Genomic DNA, 20,524 nt, shown 5'->3' on the forward strand with positions numbered 1-20,524 from the left:
TTATTCTTAATTTTTTTCATTACATCACAGTTTAGTTTACAGCAGAAAGATAATAAAACAGTTAAACACTACTAGGAAGGAATGTGCCACTTGTGTTTCAAGTTTATTACTATTTGGAATCTTCAGCGATCCACAATAATGCAGGAAATTTAAATACTGTGCTACTATAGTGAAAATCTGAAACAATCTATTCACATTACAAGTGAAAATATCCACTAAAGCTATCATGTTCCTTCCAACATTGAAGATAATCAAAGAGGTACCCACCTGCATGTCTTAATTCATTATTTTCATTTAATTTGTAGATCTTCACAGAGTATACATTCCTCATTGATTTTGATAATTAATTCTTAATGATTTAAATGTACAGTTTTTGATAATCTGTGTGGCACATTGATAATTTTCCAATTGCTTTCTTTTTGCAGAATCATTCTTTTTGGTAGTCAAATAATTCCAAACAATAACAAGCATTTCTGAAGTGTACTAGAGTTGAGCACCACTCCTGATAGGAACTTTTGCACCAGAGAAATGGAATGAAGTCTGCAAGGAAACAAATCTACTATTGGTAATGTAGTCACCACATTATTCCTGCCTTCTTGACAATCTGTGAAACTAAGTTAAGAATGTTACTGTAGAACCCCATGCCAAAACTCATGAACTCATTGAAATGTAAATTACACTGAAAGACTAATACCTTATTTGAGACACATGTTCCCTGCATGTATATGGAAAATACATTTTCTGTGTTTGTTGCTAACAAAAGGAACACATTGGCAAAACTGTAAAACATGACCAGATAATTTGGCTATATATCACAACACTGGAAATGAAGCAATCTTAAGAGATGACTTATTTCAAAAACTTGTACTTGGTGGGAAAATGATATCAATATATATCATTTTTTTGATATGAAACTTTTGCATTAAAGGATGTGTGTGAATAAATAATTAAAAGTGAAGCAGGTTCATAGTAATTTGCATTTATTTCCATAAATTTAAACATGAATATATGCATAAATAGTTTATCTTGCTATAGATTAACAAACTTTATACAACATATGTGGAAGACCTTTGTGATTTTGTTGTATAAGGCACATGATGCAAAACATATATACTAACTATTCTAAATACAAAATTATATACAACATTATCTACATAAAATTTGTGCAAAGGAATATTTACAGCAACGGAAGAAACAGGAATATTCAGTCAACTTTCTTCCTTTAATAGTTTTAACAAGAGTAGAAAAATATTTACTTTATAAAATCTAACACAGACATATATACAACATAGAATCTATTTTATATAGATGCCATCAATGTGCTCTCACATTTAATACTGAGCAAAAGATCAACATGGATAATATTTGTTACAAGATGGCAGTCATCATTATGAGCACACTTCCTCTTTTATAAGATAACTTTATTATAAAATATAAGTATCTGTTCATATGGCAGTTCAATATATAATTCATTTTTAGGAGAAGTGAAGAAGAAGTTGCAACAATGGAATTATTGGACATTTCTGTAAGTAATGACTGGAGTTATTGCAAGGATGAAATATATTCACATCAAAGGTTGGCAGGAATAGTTTGATCATTGCAGTGTTCACAAAATTGTAGCTGTTCCTTTACTTCCCAAAAGACAAAAGTCATATTACAACTATATACAGCCTGGGCTCAGCCTCCTCCTCTTTTATGTGAATCTTAAGCATAGCATATTATTCTCAAAGTTTATGAGAATTATATAAATTCAGGCTCATTTGTGACTTCGCCTGTCATATTACTTTGACAACTTTAGATTCCATTTGAGCAAAATTACAGCACTTTGCTCCCACTAAGAAAATAATTCGGAATTAGGACTCCCACAAGAGGTTTGTACCCACCCACTAAAACTGGAAGGAGAGGCTAGTACTGGCAACAATGAAATTGTAAACAGACAACAAATTAATGGAGTAATATCACTTATGGAGATCCAGAGCATGTAAATGTTAGGAATGCAATTTAATGGACGGTTCTGTGGTTCAAGAGGCAATGATTTTTCTTACAACATCAAATTATCACTTCTTGAATCTCCAATAAACATTTGTTATAAATCTGTTTTACTCCACAAGGAAGTAACTTCACAACTCTTCTGCATTTGTGAGAAGTAACATTGTCAAAAAAGGTAAAAAAATATCAACTTTACAACACTAAATTAACACATGTTTATTACATTTCAGGTGCTATACCAAGAACAATTGCAAAAAGCTAGTTTCAGTTTTAAGATATCAAAAAATAGTGTCAGGAACTGTAACCTAATTAAGGCACCTTTTTCATAATGTGGTGCTCACAACACACTTGGGTTCAAATAGTGAAACAACTGTAGGAAGGGAGATATGTCAGTAAACACTTTGGTCATTGTCTGTTAAATGATACTGCCATTCTCCATGGAGAAAAAGAGACTCATAGAAGTCCAATCAAATATGTTGTGACAACCTCTCAAGAATTTGTGGAATACATCTCATAAAAACCAAATGTCAAACGAGTTAGTCATTTACCAGGAAGTCGGTTTCTGAGTGTGTTAAGGCATAACTTCTGATTCAGATGTTCCATAAGGCCCTTAAATCACTACTGGGAAGTTTTGGAATAGTTATTTGAAATATAATCTCCTTTGTACATATTTTGAATATGGTCCCATCATCAGAAAACATGAGTACTGAGGAGCATAATGAATATCATACGAAATAAAGTAACACAGCTGCCATAAATATGTGTAACAGAGATCATGTTAGCTGAACAGATCAAATATGGCATAAAGAATTATCAAAGTGAATCAACCAAAATATTTGTAAAGATATCATAATTTAACTGAAATCCATAATTATGAAAACAGAACATAGTTTCAGAGACTGCTACTTCATTTGTGAATGGGAATGGGTATTCACAGTCCCTGACTCATTTTGACACAGTTTTTTTTCCAAAAATTTCTTTTCACATGTACAGTACTATATCTCATTCCGTTTCTCTTAAGCCAAGTTTTGATACAAGTAATAAATGCACAATTCCTCACATGAACTGCCATTAAATATCAGTGCTTTATTATTAAATAAGAACAGATTTGCAACAAGGTGTTTCTATGAATTGGTCTCACGCAGAGCAGTAGAATAATGTATAAAGTAACCTAAAAATCAGTCTGGACATTCTGGACATCGTTACTTTCCTTTCACACACCAAAATCTCTTAAGCAGAGCATACTGTAAAATAAAGAAAAAATGACAGATGACTGCATACTGGCTAAACAGTTCAGGGCCAACATACTGCTTGATGTATTGCATACCTCAAAAGAAACCACCAAAAACACATTTCATATATAAGAAACAAACTGCCACTCAAGTAAATTATATCACCCACGATGTATCTCATGATAACAAAAATGTTTATTCAGATTGACAATTTTTCAGTACGAACTTCCATCGTGAATTCTTTAGTGACGTTCTATCCAGAATTGCATATTTGTAACACCAGATGTTTAATTTACACAGTTGAATAATTTCTACATCACCATGGTCTCCAGGGTTTCTCTTCCTCAACAGGCTGTGCCGTCTTCCGGACAACTAATGAGAGAGGTTTCTGCATCGGTGGGCTATAAGGCCTCGGCTGGTAATAAAGGTTAGCTGGTGATGTAGCCACATCCCGGCACAGGACGACAGGCGAGGTGGGTGCAGGTGGCGTGGGAGGTACTGGTGACGAGACCATGGGAGGAGCAGCAACAACTACCGTCGGTGCAGGGGGACTGACTAACGGAGGTGCAGGAGGGCTACTATTGACTGCCAGCCTCTCAAAGGCCACCGGTGACACTGATGCAGATGAAGATCCCGAGGCACTGCCAGACGGAGAAGAGGATGCCGATGAGACAGAGGACATGCTTGATGTGGAGGAGGCTGCAGAAGCAGTGGAGGCAGTGCGTGTGGGTATTGGCACCAGTGTAGGCAGTACGGTGGGGGTGGATTGCTGTTGAGCCTGCTGCTGCTGCTGCTGCTGTTGTGACGGCTGCTGCTGCTGGGGTTGAGGTAGTTGCGAGCGAGGCAGCACTAGTGCGATGTCTCCATTGGGCAGCCTGGTGGGCAGGAGCTGCAACCCACCGGCACTCACTGCACCCGCTGTCGTCAGCAGCAGCGGGCCAGTCGCATGCTCCCCAGAGGTGCCCACGGCAGGTACAATGTGGACCTGCACTGCCGTGGCTGTCGCTGTTGTCGGTGCTGCAGTCACAGGCATAGCTGTTACCTGCTGTGTGGGTGCTCCCGTCACTCCAGCAGTGTTTGGTGGCTGTAAACATAAAACACAACCTTAAGCACAACGAGGAATGGGGGTACACAGGCTGTAAAAGTGTTACAGAAATGAAATGCTTCGAAGCTGAGGAAAATCCTTCTGGGTGTGTACACACGCATGTTGTCTAGCCAAAAATGGTGAATGGATTACTATTTCAGGCATTCTACAACAAATTACTACTTATGTAGCCTCAGATTCACATGGTGTAGTCACTCTCTGCTCTCTATTTATTATGTTGAATGGCTACTTGGTTACTCTTTTAGTAGTTGCAAGAAAGAATTGGGGTGAATAAATCTAAACCTCTTTACTGATGAGGCTTTGATTCTTACCTACCACTGAATCAGCGCAGGCGTTATTGTCATTAGAGGATGTGATATGAACATAGTGGTACATGGAGGTGGAACAGTACACTGCTAGTGGTCATCTCTTGTAGTCAAAACATTAGTCTCTATAGCAATATATATTGAGTTGCTGATATCAAGAACAACTTTATTTAATTGTATTTTCTTCATATACATGGTTTCTTTCATTAATAGACACTCATAGCAATGGCCATGATGCATAAATATTATCTTTATAGAATGATGGAAATAAAATGACTAAGTCTAATACTAGAAAATCTTAGATGTTATGTTCTAACTTCAGTGCAGAAAAGATATTGCACTAATGCCATCAAAGGCCAGCGTTTATTTTCCTTTAGATACACAGCTTCACTACAAATCAGCAGTCTGTGGTGCAGGTCTACATGTGAATATGATGAGGTACAGTGTATCGACATTTTTGTTGTAAGGTAACACTGACTGCTGATACTCGTCACTTGATGTGGTAGAATTTCATTCACCTTTAAAAACAAAATCACATATATAGATGGACTTGATTAGTCTTTGTTGTGTTTTGAGAGACAGGTTTCTAAAATAGCCATAAAACTGGCTGACAGCCTACGAAATGGCAAGGTTTACATGGTGAGCAGTCAAAGTGTTAATGCTTGTATCAAATGAGATACTTTTTTTTCTAAGGGATGATGAAGTTCTTTATTGGCATAAAAAAGAACTTGACGAGTTCAGTGGTACATCGCTATTAATGCTGACATTGATATATTTTGCTAAAGTATCAGGGAAATATGCTAAAATGGAAGGGAAGTGGTCCAGAATCGACTTATGTGGTGTAAGCAGTACAAACTGGGCTATAGTACCCAGTCCTAGTTCACAAGATGTCTATGTATGATCCACTACATCCAAGACACCTTTAAACTGATTGAGAAGGTAGGTTGAAACTACTACCTGATAACATGCCTGTCGTGAAGAGCAGGCTATGTATCCGGGGCTGAGAAACCGTGTTTTGCCTGCATCTCCATTGGTATGGGTGCTAGAAAGTTCTAACCTGCACAGTCCTGATACTCGTGAAGTGTGGTGTTTGTGAGACAGATTTGGTTAAAATCTATACGGTGGTTTAGGATGAGACACTGGACCCACACAGCAACATTCTGGTACTGGAACTTGCAAATGTATGTATTAAAGAAAGGCTGGTAGGATGGAAAATTCATTAACTATGCAGACATAAGCTACCATAAAGTGCAGCCCCTCGGGATTAGCCGAGCGGTCTAAGGTGCTGCAGTCATGGACTGTGCGGCCGGTCCCGGTGGAGGTTCGAGTCCTCCCTCAGGCGTGGGTGTGTGTGTTTGTCCCTAGGATGGAGGTTCGAGTCCTCCCTCGGACGTGTGTGTGTGTGTGTGTGTGTGTGTGTGTGTGTGTGTGTGTGTGTGTGTGTGTGTGTTTGTCCTTGGGATAGTTTTGGTTAAGTAGTTTGTAAGCTTAGGGACTGATGACCTTAGCAGTTAAGTCCCATAAGATTTCACACACATTTGACCATAAAGTGCACACCTACCAGATTGACCTGAATATGAGGCTAGCGAAACGATTCATTGTTGCCATCCAGAAGGCGCAAATAGTAGATGAGGCGAAGAGAGCAGTGTTTACCTGCTGCTGCTGGTCGTGGACGGAGGCGGCCTGCGCGGCTGCAGTGGCGGCCTGGGCGGCCATGGCGCTGCCGTTGAGGCAGCTGGCGAGGTGCGACAGCAGGCGGCGGCGCACGTTCGCCTCCAGCCCTGGGAAACGGCCCACCTCCCCGGCGCACTCGCTGAAGCCGGCGCGGAACTTGTTCACCACCGAGGGGTCCGTCGCCGCCGCCATCGCCGACTGCTGCCGCTGCAGCGACTCCAGGTGCTTCACCGTCATCTCCAGGATGTCCGCCTTCTCCAGCTTCGAGTGGCGCGCCGGCTGCACACAACAAAGCGAAGGTCCCCTTATAACCAACTACTACTTTCTACATCATACATTAGGTTACCGTGACACTGCCTCTTATTTATGATAAACTCAAAGAATTTGTTTTTATTCACAGTTGTCTTCTACATCTACATCTACATTAATACTCCGCAAGCCACCCAATGGTGTGTGGCGGAGGGCACTTTACGTCCCACTGTCATTACCTCCCTTTCCTGTTCCAGTTGCGTATGGTTCGCGGAAAGAACGACTGCCGGAGAGCCTCAGCGCGCTCAAATCTCTTTAATTTTACATTCGCGATCTCCTCTGGAGGTATAAGTAAGGGGAAGCAATATATTCGATACCTCATCCAGAAACGCACGCTCTCGAAACCTGGACAGCAAGCTACACCGCGATGCAGAGCGCCTTTCTTGCAGAGTCTGTCACTTGAGTTAGCTTAACATCTCCGTAACGCTATCACGCTTACTAAATAACCTTGTGACGAAACGCGCCGCTCTTCTTTGGATCTTCTCTATCTCCTCTGTCAACCCGACCTGGTACAGATCCCACATTGATGAGCAATACTCAAGTATTGGTCGAACGAGTGTTTCGTAAGCCACCTCCTTTGTTGATGGACTCTCCCAATGAATCTCAACCTGGCGCCCGCCTTACCAACAATTTTATATGATCATTCCACTTCATATCGTTCCGTACCCATACTCCCAGATATTTTACAGAAGTAATTGCTACCAGTGTTTGTTCCGCTATCATATAATCATACAATAAAGGATCCTTCTTTCTATGTATTCGCAATACATTACATTTGTCTATATTGAGGGTCAGTTGCCACTCCCCGCACCAAGTACCTATCCGCTGCAGGTCTTCCTGCATTTCGCTGCAATTTTCTAATGCTGCAACTTCTCTGTATACTAGAGCATCATCCGCGAAAAGCCGCATAGAACTTCCGGCACTATCTACTAGGTCATTTATAAATATTGTGAAAAGCAATGGTCTTGATCGCATTTGGTGGATTTCGGATAGTTTTTGGTTTGGACTGTTATGAGTCATCATTAGAACCCACCACCGTTGCGCACAGGTGATCTTCATGGGCGCTAGATGACTCCTTGAAATGCTGTTTTCGTAACAACGCACCAGCTCCGATTATCAATCGCAAGATTCCAAACCGGTGAACCGTGCTATGTCCACCACATGCATTAAGGACAATACTGAATAAACAGGTAAAACCAGATTAAGTACTCCAGTCTGACAGTGTCAGGTTGTAACACTACTATCTGAAAAGCAAAGCAGTAATACTTGTTCTCTGCAAAGGAAGATCTTGTATATAGAAAAATATAAAAAAGCCAACTATTGAAAATTATGTTCCTAAACATCTCTGAGAAATTAACTACTGCCTTATTTCAAACGCCAGTTAATGCTCCGCTTCCCGTCAGCCAATTAGGATGTGAGATGGTTAAACATAATAGTTTTTCGTGATTTCGAATTAAAAGGCAACTGTCCATTCTCCTTGTAACCTCCTCAACCCAGTCCTCCTAATCGCTCTCCTTCTCACGAAGATAGGAAATACTTATATGGTGTACCATCAGTAACGAATAAAAGGCGTTTTCCCTCAACACATGGAGTTTTCACTCGTTGCTTTAACAGAATGTTGTCAGTAGCCTGCAATTTTTAGTTTAGCTTTGGAAAATCCTCATTTTACATGTGTAGACATACCTTAAGACAAGTGAGGGAACTTCAATATTACGTTGCGAGAAAAAAAAAACCTGAAACTGTAATAGGTGCCAACAATGCTCTTCGATTAAGCAGAAATAAACTATTAATATGGATGCAACAAAGGCTGCTATGTCCCTAACATATTCACTTACTCACGCTTTGCTCAGCAGAGCAGCAAAGATTTTACACACCCCTCAGTGACATAGACGAAATGTGTATCCAATTTGTTGGAAACCGCCATAGTATTTTAACGTATCATCAACGTCTAAGACTGGAGCCACCTGAAAATAGGTGGTTGAGGAAGTGATCTCGGAATTTGCCTTAAGTCCTGGGACGGTTACATGTGGATGGCTAGACTAAGATCCGAACCGTGCTCCTTCCGATTAAGAGACCAGTGTCTCGATCATTGAGCTACGAAGTCGATGAGTATTTCTTAACTTGCACTGCAGTGAACAATGCACACTGCTTTCTGAAGCTCATCACAGGAAATTTTTGCTGTCAGTCAGCTGTCAGTCAGTGCAGAGAGTAAAGGACGCTGATACCAGCGGCGAAAGACCTTAATAAGCCCTCATTAGTGATACGTACAAAAGTCGGAAGGTTCTCGATCACTCCGTTACTTTATCGAGCGACGCTTAGTCTGATGCAAACACTGAACCGTTGCAGAATGCATGCTGGAAAAGGGCCTTGGTCTCGACGGATCAAGCCAAATAATTTACACAGGAGGACGTGACCATCGTATAACTGTTTCGTTCTGCTACTTAAAAAAAAAAATTAAAAAAACGTGCTGGCAAACTCGGGGATCCTCGGAGAAGATCGGTGTTCGACTAACGCGCAAGAACTAGTGGTTGAAATCAAAGCAGTCCATCGTACGCCCCCCGTTATCATTCGGAAAAACCCAAATCCCCCTAATCTCTCGTCCATAGCGTTAAACAGCAGTCCTGATGAGGATCAGCTCGTAATACCCCGTCTGGCTATAAGCCCGAAACACGCGAGATGCCGCAGTCTCCACTGTGGTTATCTCTGCCGGCAGCGCGTTTGCTCTCCTTATCAGCTGAACATCGCGCGCGCGTAATTACTACCCACGTGGGCCGCATTTTTATTTAGAGGAGATTTACGAACTGGTTTGCCTAGCTACAAGCTCTGCCGCTGAAAATCCCAGGATTTGTTTCGTAAGAGGTCTAAGGGTATTTACCCCACCACATACACCGCATACTACTATTCCTCTCGTACAGAGTTGGCAGTTTACAGTGTATCTTCTCGCACGAATCAGTTTTCCATCTGCCTTGTGCTTATTCATCTATTGAGCACCAAGTTTGCAATAACATACCGCCGAAAATCTCCTTTTCAGTGACTCATTTTTTTATTGTTTGTTTTGATGGCATGTCGACAGGAATTGCAGTTGCGCTGATCTTAAAATTCCAATAGCGGTCACAAATTAACACAGTGGAACGACTGATAACATAATAAAGGAGATGTGAAATAGATTTGAAACCATAACAGAATGAAGGAGATGTGAACTAGATTTGAAACCACCCGCTCCCCGAATTCGATGGTGCTGGTCATCACACTCTCCTCCCCTCCATAGCCCCTTTGCCTTTCTGAGACTGCACGAGAGGTGATGTGGCAGTGTCGTTCGCTATTCGGAGAGTAACGAACACGAGTTCAACGTCCTCCGGACGACGAAACCATTACAGAGGACGTTAACAGATTAACAGTTGACGTATACATGGTGTCCCAGGAGGAAGGGTCAACATTCAGAGATATGACAGGAACGATCATTCGAAGCAAAAAAGCCTAGTGAACACGGATTCTAAAATGTATACTTTAAGAGCTATGAGCACAAATCTTCGATACTGTGAAACAAATCTCTTCTACTGTAATCTCTTTGCTTTCCTTTGACAGGAGGTAGTATGGACCAAAACAACAAAAAATTGTCAAGTAAACATGGGTTCCAAAACGCATGCCTTAAGAGCTTTGAGAACTTGTTCAGTAGAAGAGATGGGTTTCACATTAGGAATATGAATAAGTACTCATAGCTCTTAAGATGTGCATTTTGAAGCCCATGTTTTGCAGACTTTTTTGCTTCGAGCGGACTTCCCTGTCACACACGAGAATATTGATCCTTCCTTATGGAATACCCTCTACAGATTTGTAAGGAAAATTTTCGACGAAAAGTTGCCACGTACTGCGTCTAAGGAATAGTACAGTGTCATACATCATCGGAGAGCTTGAAAAGTCGGCATTGTGACGCCAAAAGGAAACTTTACCCTCTTCCCATTTTAGGACAAATAGCCGAATTAGGAAATCTTCCTCCCAATCTCTCCATATTTTAGATCAGAAGTGAGCCTAAATTTGCCAAAAACGCTTATAACAAAAATGCATGATCCAGTCAGTGCTTTGTTCATATCCTCAACCCTTGCGTTAATATTCCAGATTACAAAGCACAATTCTTTTAAAACACGGGCAGCGTATGAAAATGAAACTTCGTAAATTCGGTAGTCATTAAATAAAAAGTCGACTACAAAACAGATTTAGTACAGTCAATTAACGGAACACGATGCGAACAGGGTGGACCGAAAGAATAGCTGCCTACATTTGTATGTCTTGCTTCGTAGGTACTGCAATCTGTGAATCTAAAGTGGACTGACATTTCTCTTGCTGGGCTTCCGTACGGGAGGCAAGAATTCAATGATGGGGAGAACTATTCCAGAGAACGCATTACCACTTAAGCTGATTCGCAATTTTACCGTCGTATTATTCTTTTTTGGGTACGTGGTTCACGAAGGTAGGTTAAAATGACTCATCATTAACGAAATCATTGGAGACTAGTTTAAAGGCGAATAGGTGAATAAACAAGCGGTGAACTACTCAAGGGACCACATCGACACTTGTCAGGGAAACACCTTAAGAACAAAATCACCATGGCAGAACCGGGTCCGGCGTTAAACCCATGCGCCACGTAACTCAGTACCCTGCGAGGTAAACAAAGTGGACAAGAAGACACTTGCGGTAGTTGTACAATCCGTCATAGAAAATGTATAGGTAGGTATAGCAGCCCTCAAACAGTCTAACGAAATCTTTCGCCGCATTAGAAAGACGCAACGCTGGCCTTATATGAGACGCGTCAGATGATTGCTGCCACCTGCCACTAACAGAGATGCCCACGGGCATACAGCGAGGATTGGGAATGTAATGAGTGTCAGGAAGAAAGACATCATCAGAAGCAGGTAGTCGAAACGAAGCCGTGCACAGAAATTAATGAGCTTCAGCTGCGCCACAGACGACGATAACTCCAAGATGGCGGCCAATACGCTGCCTTCCTCGTTACGGCACTAACGCAATGCTCCGGGGTCCGTAGATAATTAAAATTACCACTGGCTGTCCCACTTCTGCATTTATGCCCTGCCCCATGCTGGGGAGACATAAAAGATTCCGCTGCGGAGGCGCTGTTAGTTAGAGAAGGACGCATCGTTAATGCATGTCCTGTCACGCTGATTAGAGTTTCGGTGATTACTATTAACAAGGTGTCTGAATAATGCGAGCTACGTGCAATGTGCGCCCTGCTGAGGCATTCGTCGTTGCCCAAGGGGACACAGTGGTCAGGCGATGAGAATGAACAGCCGCAGCTTGCGAGTACCACTGAAACATCCCTCTGCCTCCTCACTAATACAACTCAGGACTCATTTTCAACGCACAATTTTCTGCTAACAGCGGAACTGAAACAAATCTGTTATTATTTCAAGTCGAAGAACCAATGAGTTGCCATCTGACTGAGGATCAGCGAGACGTTGCTCAGATAACACTTTCGGTAATAGTCTGGAAGGCGAAACTTCCTAGCAGACTAAAACTGTCTGCCGAACTGGGATTAGATCCTGTCTCCATGCCTTCTGCGGTCAGTTCTCTTACCGAATGAGCTATGCACGCGCAGCTCACAGTTTACTTTTACTAGTTCCTCTGTCCTACGCCATAAACTTCTCAGACGTTCTCCTGACTATCTTTCCCAGAGGAAAGGACATTCTTTCTGGAATTTGCGAGAATTCCCTCGATGGGGCAGCTCCAGTATGTAAAGAAGTGCCTGAAGCATATCTAATAAACATCTTTCTCTGAATTCACAATGTGACCAAACGCAAAAACTCTCTGGCACCACTCCTAACGGCGCCAGTAAGAAAATGCTGAAATCAGCAAACGTGGCTAAAACTCAAATGATGAACTAGGTTCAAATTACACTCAGTTGTGTAGTGTAAATCGATGAGTGTTTCCAGGTTCCTGGCAGTTTAAGTGCATTGCCGCTATCTCCTTCAACTGCAGATGGCTCCAGGTATAATCTATGCCCTCTTATACAATGTTTTCTGCACCTTGGAATTTGAGCCAGGTTTCGCCAGATTGTGGGGGTACTGATCTAGAAATGACAGGAATGACTTACATAATACTTTTCAAGGTGCATGACTGCGTCATGATGTAGCAGGAAAATTGGTTGCTCGGCTATCATCAGTCTGGCCATATTGCACACCGAGAAGAATTTTACCCATACCGAAACTAATCTTTGGGCCGGCTACAAAGTTTAAAAAATTTCTTGAAAAGTCATTGAAAATGGGGCATTTGAACTGAAAAGTCAGCTGAAATCGTTCATACGATGGATACCATTTAGTACGTCTGGATTTGAGTTTTAAAAGAAATCTAGACTAATCGAGTCTGGAAGAAAGTGTAATTAAAATGCAACAAAATACTGGAATGAGTGGTACTGTGAATATTCCTCCAACGTGGAATATGAAAGAGAAACATTGTCAGTGGTCGATGAAGATCATGGAAGCAATTGTTATTTAGTTTGAATTAATCTTGGGTTAAGTACCGTATTTACCCAGCTGTTGGTACATCTATGATTTTGGGTTCTGACAAGTAGGCTAAAACATTGGTTCATCATACGTTAACTCATAAAATAATGGATTTTAGAAAAAATGTATTATGTTTATCTCCGTAAATACATTGCTGAGTTCTCTAATACAGCAAAGATAATGTTAAAAGTTTTGAAACACGTCCCTTAAAGAGAAAAATAGCATTTTGAAATACTGGGACTTTGTAAGACGTGGACAACAGGTTCTAAATCTGGGTTTTTGTGTTTCAGATGTTTCCATATACAAGCTGGACCATTCGTACACACCCCAAGTTGAACCTCCGATCTTCCTGTAACTGTTCCCTATTGAAACACACTTCTAAATATTGTTCAAGATTCTAGTTTCACACAGTGTGGGGTTAGCAGCTACCAATGTTAGCTGTCGAAACTGTCCGTGTCCAAAAATTTTAGTAATCACTGACAGGCGACATGTTTTCCTCACTGCGTTACACAGTGTCTGATGTGAAAGTCACAAGTACGTACACGGACGATCTGCCAGAAGATCACTTATAGACTTAGACGTTCTCAGATGCAGGTCTGGAGATTGCAACATGGGCAACAAATATTGTATCTGCTGCCACTATTTTCTACGTTAAAAAGAAGACTGAAGAAAAAAATCCAATTTTTAGATCTGCCAACAACTTCTGATGAAATACATATTTATTAACTACCAGCTTTGATCATAAAATGTTTGTTCATCTGATGGTTTTATTACAGTTATTTGTCGTATTTCTCCTGGTTTCGTTCACATTCTTAACATCATGAGCCCCGTTGTAGTAGCAGAGGAACCCGTTACTTTTGAATGCTGTGCACAGCCTTCTAAAGTCACTAATTATAACATGACTTATGGAGGCTACGCGTAGTACATAAAATCGACGGTTGCACTGCTACTAGAATGGATCTGAAGGTGCGGTTATCGTTGAAACAAAAATGCGGTATGGAACGGTAGTACGAAGTTATCTACCGTCAATAGTAAAATGCAATATTCAGGCACAAGAAAAATTAATGTAATAATAGATTTGACCTTGTATTACAAATGGTTCAAATGGCTCTGAGCACTATGGGACTTAACTGCTAAGGTCATCAGTCCCGTAGAACTTAGAACTACTTAAACCTAACCAACCTAAGGACATCACACACATCCATGCCAGAGGCAGGATTCGAACCTGCGACCGTAGCGGTCGCGCGGTTCATGACTGTAGCGCCTAGAACCGCTCGGCCACTCCGGCCGGCCTTGTATTACATTTTACTATTAATGGTAGGTGACACTGTACAAACTGATGTAGGACAGTTTTTGTTTTATTTGGTGCCACAGTAAGAAGAGTGTCATAAAAGCTGCTGCCCACAATTTTATGATACGTGTAGACTATCAGATAATCGAACTCGGAATAAATAAATAGTTCTTTTTGTCAGCGTATCTAGACGGTTTCCCAGAAATTTGGCAATTTAATATCTACGAGTTGTCGAGTACGACATTAAATCCCGTAGTAAGATATTTTGGTTAATTGTTGAAACTTCGACAATTTGTCTCTATATAAGAATAAGACGAGACTGTGCAATATTAGGTAGGCTGATTAGGTAAGAAACGAGAAAGTTCTGCGCGGAATGGGAGAGGAGAAGAACATGTCGAAAACATTGACAAGAAGAAGACAGAGGATGACAGTATATGTGTTAGGTCATCAAGAAATAACTGGATGGTACCTGAGCGAACCGGATATGGTAAAAGCTGTGGGGGGAAGCAGAGACAGAAATGCATCCCAGAAATAATTGAGGAGTTCTAGGTGCAAGTGCTTCTCTGTAAGAGGTTGGCCCAGGAGAGGAATTGGTGGCCGGCCGCATTAAACCAAAAGAAGATTGAAGGCAAAAAGTACCAGTGTAAATCGCAATTTGTTCTCTTACTTCCAGTGGTGAAAGGCTTCCATTATAATGACAATCATTAGACCAAAATTAATTTAGTCAGACCGCATAAGGAATCCGCCCGCCTCCGTAGTGAGTGACCAGCGTAGTTGGCTGCTATGTGGGGGACCAGGGTTCGACTCCCGGTACTGCCAAGGATTTTTCATTCATGGGAGGACTGGCACGGTATACATTCAGTCTAGTGATACCAACAGAAGAACTACTTGACGGGGTAGTAGCGGAAAGGTGTGTTGACCACGTGTCCCTCCAAACCGCATCCGCTTGACGCAGAGGACTACACGGCAAAAATGGCTCTGAGTACTATGGTACTTAACTGCTGTGGTCATCAGTCCCCTAGAACTTAGAACTACTTAAACCTAACTAACCTAAGGACATCACACACATCCATGCCCGAGGCAGGATTCGAACCTGCGACCGTAGTGGTCACGCGGTTCCAGACTGTAGCGTCTAGAACCACACGGCCACTCCGGCCGGCTGACTACATGGCAGCTGGTGGACATCCAGTGGGCCTTATGGCCTGGCCGAGAACTCGTGTTTTACACGAGAGAGAGAGAGAGAGAGAGAGAGAGAGAGAGCTGTGTGCTACCAACAGGGTAGCAGTCAACAACAGTATGGGGCGTGCGTAAATTAATTTTCATCTGTTGCTGGTTATTATAACCGAAACCACTCACCACCAGTAGTGATGAAAATAAATTGCGATTTACACTGGTACGTTCTGTTGTTAAACGCCACCGTGTTTTGCAACACGATGGCACGTTTATCCTACGAATTTCGAAATAATGACATGAAAGCATTTTTTGGACCGAATTCTTATTCTCTTTCGCACTAAACACCTGGCAAGTACGGAGCATTCGCGAATGCCGAAATGGAGACTGGTGACATTTCCGACCGTTTTTCTGATCTCACTCTACCTCCCCTCCCATCTGCCAAATCACTTAAAATTCCTCGGTGAACAGGTAGCGCCAAGTGATTGAATAAAGGCGAGGAATACTAACGTGAGAACACGGGCGCGCTGGCCCGGTCGCCACGTGATTGGCTCCACGTTGTAATTAGAAGCCCTTCCCGGCCGTCGCTCTGCCGGCTCCCTATTAAACGCGCGGCACACCACACCTGTAATTTTCACCTGACACTTTACACGCCTAAATGACAGAGATGAGGGGGCGCCGTAATAGAGCCGCACGCACCCTCCATCACTACCAGGCAGTACGCGCATGTATTATAAATATCTATGCACACGCACACGTATGTACATATATAGAAGACATGATACTCACATCTTTCTTCATGGCGTCCAGGATGAGAGTCTTGAGCTCGTTGAGGCAGTTGTTAATCCGGGCACGTCGCCGCTTCTCCATGATGGGCTTGTTGCTCTGCAACACAAGAGAACGCCAAGTCAAAAGCTTTATACATAAACACGCATATACATACGCATGCCGCCGTGTAGTGTATCGATCGAATGGCGCGATAACGCGTCGATGGATCGATCGAGCTGGCGGCGGGTCGAAGCGCGTTCTTTCGCGCCGCCCGTAATGTGATTTGGGTGCCGGTACCACGGCACGCTCGCCCGCGGCGGAGGATGGAAACGGGTGAATTATTCATCAAGACGCCTACTAATTCAATATTTGTGACGACGCGCCGCCGTGTTTCTCCTGACGTGACCGACTGCCTCGAATCAGTGGTGTGGGAGCGATGAGGCCTGAACACGGTTAGATGAGCTCTTCATCAAAACCAAGCGACTGTCATACACCAACAGCCAATACAGTGGGCTACGTCGTGAGGATGTGTATGCATAAACACACTAAGAGAAGGAAGGTAGTGAAGGCAATGTAGAAGAGCAAAGGAACACAGCTGGCAAATGGCGGAAGGAAAAGGTAGAAAGAATCACTGTATAGATCAAGTGAGGGAAAAGAGAGAAAATGGGAAGATATAAAAGAGAGTAAGTGAGGACATAATATCACTTCAGAGAAGGGCGGAATGACTGACAGAGGCATAGTGGGAGACTACAATAAGGAAGAAGCAAGGAGGAGAGAGAGAGAGGACAGAATAAGAAAAATTGGGACAAATATCGTTATTAATTCCTTATGCTATTTCTTACTTGACACAAACAGCACAGGCTATTACAAGCGTTGTAGAAGTGAATGACAGTAGTGTCACCCTTCTTTTCAACGGTTGAGTACCTGATGCTCCGGAAACTGCCGCTCGTACTCGAATGCTTAACCCAGTCGAACGCTTAACCCCTGCAATTAACCAGAACGCAACCCGCTCGTCGTATCACTGCTAGCGTACGACACGCCAAGTGGAGACCAATTTCACAATATTTTTCTTTGTGGACCTTTACGCTAATCGATATATTCACTGTAAACGGCTACACATTGGATTCCATTAGGAAATTGTAGCCGATTGGTACTGAGGAGGCAGCAATTTAAATTAATGTTCACCAGATTGTAGCTAACTATCTTATGCTGACGAAAACGGAACGTAAGGCACTGAAACCATCCTACAGGACAACTATTTCGAAGCTCCGCTTAAGGTGATTCATAAGCCTCGACGAAATCTCAAATCATTTTCTGTTACTTTATGCATTAATTGCAACTTTGAGACAACTACTGCGTTAAGTAAATTCGCGAAAACTACCTATTGTTTTCATCCAGGATTGTGGGAAACCTACGGAAATACTTTACGAGCATCATGCTTGTAAGGCCTCTGTATAATAAGCTTGTTTAATGAACCCTTTAAAGCAAGCCTGATGTGGTCAGTGTATGTTATTTGGTCTCAGGACCACGTTAGGCCTGCGTTTCCGCAACAGATGCGGTTAGCTATCATGAAAGTGATCAACCAGATTCTGGTCTAGGCCAAAGTTATAAGCATAACATGGACTTGGTACGCGCACTGTAACACACTCCTCCGGATTTCACTACAAGGCAGTCATGTTCTGTCAATAAATTCCCTTGATGTATCAATCATGTATCGGATTGATATAATAAATCTAAACCTAAATCACGACTTCATAAAATTATTACTTCATTTAGAAAACGTAAGTGAGAGTACTTGTAGTACTACTTCGCGCTACTGATTGTTAACATCGACTCCAACAGGAAATATCTTTCTCATGGAGCATAGAAGCAGTACTGCTGACTGCGTGGATTGTAGAGGAATAAAGACACAGCCCTATGAAGAACCAGAATACCCGCCTAATTAACGGCGCAAATAAAGAATTCGTTAGCTGAAATAATGTGCACATTTATTAATTAATTCTTCGTGAAATTATCAAATCGTTTTAAAAAACACTAAACAAGACAATTTTTTTGTTTCCGACATCGTGGAAACGTTGTCGACTTTGGTTTATTGGGAGAATATTAGAAGAGGGTGGTTCACCTGTGAAGGAGACCACACGTAAGTGACTGTGGTGCTACCTATTCTTGAATACTGCTTGAGTGTTTGGGATCCTTACTAGGTCGGATTGAAGGAAGACATCGAAACAATTGAGCGAGCTTCTAGATTTGTTACCGGTAGCTTCGAACAACACCTAAGCGTTACGGAGATGCTTCCCGAACTCAAACGGGAATCTCGGAGAAAAAGCGACGATCTTTTCGAAAAACAATGTTGAGAAAATTTGGAGCTGTCTGCCGAACGATTCTACTGCCGCCAACATACAATGCGCGAAAGTACCACGAAGATAAGATCAGAGAAATTAGGGCTCATACGGAGGCGTACAGACAGTCGTTCTTCCCTCGCTCTATTTGCGAGTAGAAAAAGAAAGGAAATGACAAGTATTGGTACAAGGATACCCTCCACCACGCACCGTACGGTGCCTTCCGGTGTATCTACGAAAATTCGAAAAAGGAAACTGATACAAAGAATCTAAATCTTGTTCAGGAGATCCAGTGTTGTCAATCTTATGTATGATGATTGTGTTTTATGCAGCAGTTACGAAGATCAGTTCGCGTTTTTTGACGGTAGGTAGACATAAAGACGGTGACAAACATCCTGTGCCTAATGATTTATGACGGTCGAAGCTGGTACTAATAAAAAGGTTTGTCAAAGCAGCTGATGCAGATACAATATCATTTTCGATAAGTTTCTACAAGCTCTTTGGTGCCACTTACTGAAAATGTTTTACATATGTTATCAGTTAGGAAAATCAGGGGAAATGCTGTCTTTGGCACTGTGTTAGAATTGTTTTCGAACGATGGAGAGGAGAGAGTCACACAAATCCCGAGAAATCCTGAAAAAGCAACATAGTTGGAATAACGAGAAAATTTTATTTGGGGTTTATGACAAAGGCCTCCTCAGGCGGAACACGCAGAAGACACGGGTGTCCGTTGTTGGTTTGATATCGCAGACGGACGTAAAAATTTTTGGTAAAATCCTCTTAGCTGTTGGTACGCGTGACATAACCTCTTTAAACTTCCTGAGGCAGTATGAACACTGTATAAATTGTCAACTGCAAAAATCGCTGAAACCATTTATTCCCATAGATTACCAGTTTCGGCACTACTCTGTTGCCATTTTCGGATCTACGTTTACACCATTACACGATCTTGCCATTTGGTCCTGTACGTGATGCTATACAATGTATGTCTATATTGATATCGTGAGCTATACTACAAGTCGGCACGTCAGCTGTGAAATAACCTGCTGACGTCCCGCATCTAGTGGTCGTGCGGTAGCGTTCTCGCTTCCCACGCCCGGGTTCGATTCCCGGCGGGGTCAGGGATTTTCTCTGCCTCGTGATGGCTGGGTGTTGTGTGCTGTCCTTAGGTTAGTTAGGTTTAAGTAGTTCTAAATTCTAGGGGACTGATGACCATAGATGTTAAGTCCCATAGTGCTCGGAGCCATTTTTTTTTTTTTTTTTTTTTTTTTTTTGCTGACGTCTTGTATAGCTCGCGGTTCCAACGTACATCGTATAGCACCATTTACTGTACTGAAGGAGAAGATTGTGCAACGATGTAAATATAGATCCCAAGACGGCCACAGAGAATTGCCGAAATCGACAGGCTAAAAGATTAAATGATTTTAGCGATTTTGGCAATTGAAAATTTATTCAGTGTTAATAATACTACAGGTCACCCCCACGCTGACGATGTCAGAAGTGTATTCCTGAGGTGCATCTCGCGCTTCCTTCGCTGCCACATCCCCTAATTCCTTTCTTCGCTGGTACCTAGCAGAATGACCCGTCCTTTTCCAGCCTTTGCAGGAGTCCCGTATGCAGAGGATATATACGCCTACGGGATATTCCGTTTAATAGATTAAAGAGTACCTGAAGACTCGGAGCAGACGGCGAACTATTCAACACTGTTATTTCTCATCTGCTTCGGTGATGCAAAACCCCGTAAATAATGTGCAACGGGCTATTAACACAACGATAAATGTAAAATACCTGCACGAGAAATAAATGCTCTGTGTAATTTAAGCATGT

The 20,524-nt window shown here is 42.1% G+C and overlaps 1 protein-coding gene across 2 annotated transcripts in view; it reads right to left on the minus strand.

The window, feature by feature from the left end:
- Window positions 1–963: 963 nt before the first annotated feature.
- Window positions 964–20,524, minus strand: part of LOC126252897 (protein hairy) — a 32,045-nt gene continuing 12,484 nt past the window's right edge. For both annotated transcript variants that reach the window (XM_049953867.1, XM_049953868.1), the window contains exons 2-4: window positions 16,380–16,475; window positions 6,285–6,584; window positions 964–4,305 (exon numbers count right to left, since the gene is read on the minus strand). In XM_049953867.1, coding sequence (XP_049809824.1) covers window positions 3,538–4,305; window positions 6,285–6,584; window positions 16,380–16,475 — 1,164 coding nt within the window. In that variant the 3' untranslated portion in view covers window positions 964–3,537. The remainder of the gene's footprint in view (window positions 4,306–6,284; window positions 6,585–16,379; window positions 16,476–20,524) is intronic.

The sequence above is a fragment of the Schistocerca nitens genome, chromosome 4, assembly GCF_023898315.1.
Source record: "Schistocerca nitens isolate TAMUIC-IGC-003100 chromosome 4, iqSchNite1.1, whole genome shotgun sequence".
NCBI lineage: Eukaryota > Metazoa > Arthropoda > Insecta > Orthoptera > Acrididae > Schistocerca > Schistocerca nitens.